This window comes from Hemiscyllium ocellatum, chromosome 8, assembly GCF_020745735.1.
Source record: "Hemiscyllium ocellatum isolate sHemOce1 chromosome 8, sHemOce1.pat.X.cur, whole genome shotgun sequence".
Classification (NCBI taxonomy): Eukaryota; Metazoa; Chordata; class Chondrichthyes; order Orectolobiformes; family Hemiscylliidae; genus Hemiscyllium; species Hemiscyllium ocellatum.
In genome coordinates this window covers 74417566-74424560 of record NC_083408.1, presented here as the reverse complement: position 1 = coordinate 74424560, position 6995 = coordinate 74417566, and the positions used below count along the sequence as shown (strand labels likewise).

Below are 6995 nucleotides of genomic sequence, written 5' to 3'. Positions count from 1 at the left end.
TAATGTGTGTGACCTGGTGGTTAAACAGCGACAAGAGCGTTAGTAAGGGATTATATGTAAGAGGGAGTGTTAGTCATGTCATCTGTGTCATGGGTAATTTGCCAGTAATTGGACAGTGACGGACAATGTCAGATTGCCAGTGCTTATTAGGGTGTACAGAGGCCTTTCAAAGATGATGTGGGTGCATGGCATGCTGATTTCTGCTGGAGCAGTATTCTCTCTGATTTTCTTTCTGCCTGCACAGACCTCCGAGGTCAATGCATGCAAACAACTTGCAGAACCGGGTGCAGACACCGATTGCTGAGTGTGGAGCCTTGCAGCCGTTGTGCATAGTCACACAGCTTCGAGAGAGCATTGCTGCTGAGTGGTAAGTTGTCCTGAAAATGATGGAGCCAGAATCGAGCATGAAAGACATCACTGAGGCAAGTAATTCATGTAATGAGTTTGGGAATGTGCGGCTAGAGAACTTACTAGGCCATGTGGCAAATATCCCTCCCAAAAAACTCAATGCAATTCAAAACAAATGGAAAGATTCAGCTTCTAAAACACAGAACAAACTCTACACACCTTTAAAGAAATTCCAGCTTTACTGAACTGTACTGCTTCCAGGTTGATGTTTGTCACCATATAAAATTAAGCTGCACTTTATTGTCCTTGAAAAGATGTGTCACTCTCTCAATCTAATTTGTTTGCTCTCTCTTTCCCTCTTTCACTCCATTTATGAAGCTAAAGATCATCGTAGGAATTGATGTGTCCTACCCTGCCAAACCGTAACCCAGAACAAAGTGTTTCTTAGAAGTGCATATAGTTTTGCAAAGTTAATCAATTTATGAGAACAAAATTCTATGTGTGTAAACTATGAAAAATACAGATGTCTATGTTTACAGAAAAGTATCATTAATCTGTCAGTTGTTATGGAGATTTATGGGAACGGATTTATTTTTATATAAATTTATGGCAAGTAACACCAGGGTTAAAGAACTTCGCCCTTAAATAAACAGATAACTGAGCTCTGAAGTTAGTTCAGCTGAAGAAAGTACTATGAAGCAGCTTTGCTCAATCTCTCTGCAATGACGGAAGAATTAGGTAAGTTCCTTACAGTGCCTTCAACTTGTACAAGACGTGCTGAATTTATAACTTGTTTTCTGCAAGAAATGCATTTTGATTTCATAATTGTATTTGAAACTTTAGTTTTAAAGCATTCTGATGTTACACAGTTGGGATATTTTTATCAAATAAAATTTGAGTTGATTATCTCATAATTCATTGCAGGTGCAACTTTACATTTCATCTTTTATGATTGTTCAATATAGATTTCAAATAATGACTTGAAGTTAACATTCAATAATTCAGACACTGAAGTTAATTGTGGTTAATACAAAATGTATTAAATGATTATGGTTAGCTTTCCTGGACCTAAATCTCTCTGGTGGCCTCAGCAATTTTGCATAGTTTAGCTGCTTTAAGGTTTGAAATATTGACGTATAGATTTTCTATTATTATGGATATAAAATGAATGTATACCTGTAGTGCACACGAGCATTGTAAGCAAACTTTAAAGGCATTATTTCATCTTTCATGGCATTACACCAGGGAGCCAAGGCATTGGACTCTACAAGTCATGCAGAGTTAACAGGTTAATCATGGCTGCTTACAGATATCGAAAGAATAACAGATGAGCAAAGTCTTTCTCTTGCCTCCGCCTCCATCTCTTTCTCTTTCTCTTATATATTCCTGCTTGTGTCTGTCTACACCAGATGTATCATGAGAATTGATGTTATTTTTGACTCACTCTCACAAACATTCACAGGAATGTCACTGGCCAGAAAATCATATGAGCTTTAGAAGTCTTATCAGCAGATTTCCTCTGCTTTGCTCATTGTCAACAAGAGAATTAAATGGAGGAAAACACTTTCTCTACTCAATAGTATGAGTAAGGAAGTCCTTTTAAACCAAGATAATTTATATTCATAATAGAGCCTTTTCACTAGTTGTATAATGTTGAGAATAACTCTAAATCCATAGCGTTATCCCACGTTCTGCATTCTCCATCAGGGGAAATTACTCCCTTTGGTCAGGCTTTGCTAAAATGCAAAGCCCAATTTTAACCCACAAAACATCTCAGTTGAAATAGCTACAGCAATTTATCTCCAGTGTTCCTGCTGTTTTATTGTGGGTTGCTATCCTCATCTGTTTCTGAACAGGTGAGCATGACACCAAGCAATTTGCACGGGAAAGCCCTTCTTTAAGGATGGAGATTTGCCTCCATCTTGAACACTGAACTTGAGGCCTGTGTTAGTAAACCAGATCAGCCTAACAGGCAATAAAACTATCCTGGGCCATGAGAGGTCAAGAGTCACAGGCTATTTAAAATATTTTTCTCTTTCCTTGTTGAGCAAGAAGAGCAGGATTGCTCCTATGGAGCCCAGGAAGGAAATTTGAGCTTTTCCTTACTTGAGGTCCCCTTTCCCATCCCCTGATTGAGATATACTCTCAATTCCTCTCCTAAGAACTTAGTTAACTACCAGGCACAGTTATTGTACAATCTCAGTGATAACTTGAATTATTTTTGGGATCCCCAAACTTTGTCTGCATCCTTGCCAGCCCGTTATTCCCACTGGATAAAAAATAAACAAGACTGCATTTCCTTGATACTGTGAGGTCATACTGAGGTTGCATAGAGAGAGAAGCGAGTCATGTTTCACAACTGTAAACAGGAACCTTCGATTAACTATATGCATGATATACAGAGTTAGGTATGAGAGAGAACTCCTAGAACCATGCTGGCTTCTTCCTAATTCCAAATGCAAGGGAACATCAGCAGACATAACGAGTGGTGTTTACTATTCATTCACCTAACCATTATTCTACTCCTTTCTCAAGTTTTTTCTTCTTGCCCTTTAAATCACTATTATCTCCTATTAACATTTAACCAGTAATATTTCTCTTTACACCCATCCACACATCCCCTCCCCCCCCCCACTCCTTCGCCAAACCTCCTTTTGACTCTGACTTTGGTAAGCACGTTAGGACGTCAAGAGTTATTTCACAGGGAACATTTGTGGGAGATTTCAAATGATGTGCACAGGCTGCACATAGATGTCCTTACAGATGAGGCAGAGGTCACATAACTACAGCAAGTCAGCCTGTGTACTAAGTGCATTGCACTTCAAGCATTGCCTTTTTCTTTAAAACAAAATGCATATAATATAATTTGCAGTTACAGGTTATATGAGTTGTCAATATACATGGTCACAGAAAGTTAGTATTCATTACCAAAGTGAATGTCAACTCTCGTTAGTCCACTTTCATTTCTCTCTGCATGTGCACTGGATTCTTCAGTCACACTGCTGGTCACTGAAGTCAGCTGGTCTCACTCCTCGGAGTCAGAATAATAGTTGATGGTAGGGGGGTTTTGTGCTGCACTGGTAGTATCCCTACGGGGTAAAAGTGAGGATTGCAGATGCTGGAACCCAGAATTTAGATTAGAGTGGTACTGGAAAAGCACGGCAGGTCAGGCAGCATCTGAGGAGCAGGAAAATCGATGTTGCCCAGACTATGCAGTTTTGAGTCCCACCTGTTCCAGAGGTGTGTGATACTGCCTCTGAACAGGTGGTTAAAAAAATAGAACTTGATGGTGATAAGTTAAGCAGTTGCTGTGTGAAGAGTTTCTTCCATGGTCTGTCTGTGATGGTGCATGTCAGAAGTAGCTCTTTATAGCTTGGCTTGGAATTCAGTAAAGCACTGAACTGGTTAGTATGCTCCTTAATCTCATTGCTCATATTTAGTCGGTTGAACACTCTTTTGCCTTCCTCAGGTAAGTCTGAGTTCCTTGTGTGGACTACCTTCACAGCATCTCTTTCCACATCTTCCTAAGGATAATAACTCTACTTACTTCAAAAAGATGATATCTTGAGCTATAACTTCAACTTTCTATGTCCAATAGTCTTGCATAGCAAGAGGTGTGTCTCAATGCTTTCAGTCATCCTTTCATCACTACTTCCTGCAAGAGTTGCATCTCCTTGATAATTTGCTTGCTTTAAGCAAGACTTTCAGAGTCAATGTCTCCGCTGGATTGACCAATACATAGTAAACTGTTGCTTCTTATTGAATCTCAAACTGTACTAGCATTCTAAAGTTTCTTTATAGGAAATGTATATCTGTTTTCCTTGCTTGTAAATCATGTCTCATTGATATCTCTGTAAATGAAGTAACAGATATGAAATAAGTCCAGACGCCAGTATTCCGTCACCAAGTCACCCTTTATTTTCATGTGGAGAGTCCTGGACACTGATCCTGCTCCCTCAGACCCAGCTCTCAGAGTGAACAGAACCTCTGACACTCCTCTTTATAACTGTCTGCCAGGGCTCCCCAATTGGAGCAGATTAACAGCCCCACACAGAGAATTCGTAATCCAGGAGATCGACTTGACTTGTTACAATCACTACAAGACACTTTGTAAACAGATAGGAGCAGTTTGAGGATGGTGCTTTGAAGTGGCCTGTATGTTACATCTTTTGGTTACTGCCTCACTGCTGCTACTCCTACCTTGTCAGGATTTAGGTGAAGTCTTTTTGCTGTCAGTACACAACCTACACACTTGATTTCAGGTATCTTCAATTGAATCTTTTTTCTTAATCAGCTTCCAATTCATCTGGTAAGCTCTGTCTAGCATTTGCATTAGATTCTGATTGTGATTTGCTTGTTTTTTTCTTATTGTGTTCTCACAAACATAGACCAACATATTATCCATACTAGCTTCCATTCTGAGAAGGTTACTGCCTACCTGGTAGTGTCCGTATGGATACATTTCTGGAACTCTGGAAAAGTTAAACAGCTCACACCACTGTCTGGTCTCCTGATAGGAATCCAGAATGTAGTAAGAGAAATTGGTCAAAAAGATTTTTTTGTGTGTGTACATTGGAAAGGTGAGAAAGATGTAAAAAGGAAATTCCAGATCTGGAGGAACTTGGAGCATTTTGACAACTGGAGGAGCAGATTACCAACATTGTACACCATTTTGCAACTAAACATTAATGATAATGCAGGTGGAACTGCATTGTTTCAAATATTGCCATATGCCTGGGTTATTGGGAAAATACTCTGGTCAAACCTCCAAATAGATCATACAGATCTTCACAAATTGTTCACCACATAACTGAACTTCCCAACATTCCAGCATCTTCCTCAATATGGCTGACAAGCAGTGAGTGATTAAGGCTGTTAAGGTCTCAACTGCATGAATGACATTTTTTGTCCTCATCAGGAGTGTTGATAGAACATCACTATTACTTTGTTGTTGTTCTTCTATGTACTCAATGACGGTTTCTTATTGCATCATTTGCAAATTGAATCCTGGGACTCTTTACCCATTCTTTTGTGTTTAATGAAGTTATCACTAGCTTTTGGTCAGTTTCAATCCTGATCAGCAAACTTAAGGGGTAATCAAAGAATTTCTTACATGACTCTTCTACTGCAAATGCTTTCTTCTCATTAAAGGAATGTGTTTCTTCTGTATGTATAAGAGTACTGGTAGCATAGTAAACTGGTCATCTGATCCCATCATGGATCAGAAATAAGACTGCTCCTAGACTTGTGGATGTTGCATCTCCACTATTACAGCTAGAAGAGCTGGGTCATGATTTGCAAGTACCTGAGATGAAATGAGCATTTCTTTTATTTGATCAATCAAGTTTTGCTGATATTCACATCAATGCCAGATCTGATCTCACTTCAGAAGTTGTCTGCGAGATTCATTGGGCTAAATAAGGTAAGAATTTCCATTCCGGGTTCACCATTCCCATGAACTGTTGGAAAGTTTTAGTATTCATGGGTGGTGGAAAGGTTATGATAGCCTCTTTGTACTATAGAACTGCCATTTTTCCTATTGCCTGAACCACATGGCTCAAGAATTTGATTGTAGACTTGGAGAACTCATACGTGTCATTGAGTGACATCATAGTATCCTGTAACTTATGCAACAAGACTCTCCATACTGTCTGGTTATGTTGATCTCTAGTGGATCTGTAGTAGAGAATGTTGTCCATGTGACATGTAACACCTTCCATGCCTTCTTTTATATTGAACATTGTCTACTGAAAACTCTCAGATTGAGGATATGACACCAATTTTGCAGGTGATTAAAGCAATAATGTCTATGACATGCTATGAATGTGGTGAGCAGTTTGATGTTCTCATTTAACAGAGATTTCCTGAAGCCACTGTCGCTATCTAACCTAGTGAAAAGTGTGCTCTGAGCAAGATTAACCAGGCTCTCATCTACTTCATTAGATATACTTCACAATGCACTGCAATATTCAAATGTATAAGACACACATTTGAAAAAAACGCTCCATTCTGGGAAATGACACCATAACTGAGCACCAGCTGAGAGACTTTTGAAATCATTCTCTTCCTGAGCATTGTCTCAATATTCTCTTTTGCCTTGACCAAGGTGGATGTGGATCCTCCCAGGGTGCGAACAAACACAAGGGTTTGGCATCTGCTTTGAGTATGACGTGGTACACAGAACTGAGCTTTCTGAGGCATGAGAAGAGCTTCAGGAACTGTTATCTAAACTCACTGTGGTTGACTAGCTGACAGCTATGTTTGCCTGAAGGATGAGGTTGAGAGCTATTCAGGCTTTCCTACTAAGTTACAGTTAAGTTGTTGGCTAGCTCAGTTGGTTGGATGGCTAGTTTGTAATACAGAGTGATGCTTACAATGTGGGTTCAATTCCTGCACTAGCTGAGGTTATGATGTGGGTCCCTCAGCAACCTTTGGGATCATGGTGCCTTTATTCCTAACTTAAATAGCTGGTTCTCAAAAATGTTCAGTATTTCCACAATTTGTCTGCCTTTGTGCCATAACATTTCCTAAAGCTAGCCATTTATCACAAGGTTCTATCATCCAGGGCCAAATTAGTTGAAAAGTTCAAGATGGAAGGTAACTTCTTTCAGCTATGTAAAGCCTTCTAACAACAGAATAACTGTACC

The 6995-nt window shown here is 39.4% G+C and overlaps 1 protein-coding gene across 1 annotated transcript in view; it reads left to right on the top strand.

Moving 5' to 3' along the window:
• Positions 1-257: 257 nt before the first annotated feature.
• LOC132818195 (uncharacterized) overlaps positions 258-6995 on the top strand; it is a 49215-nt gene continuing 42477 nt past the window's right edge. The window contains exon 1 of the mRNA XM_060828973.1: positions 258-367. Within this exon, the coding sequence (XP_060684956.1) occupies positions 258-367 (110 nt within the window). The remainder of the gene's footprint in view (positions 368-6995) is intronic.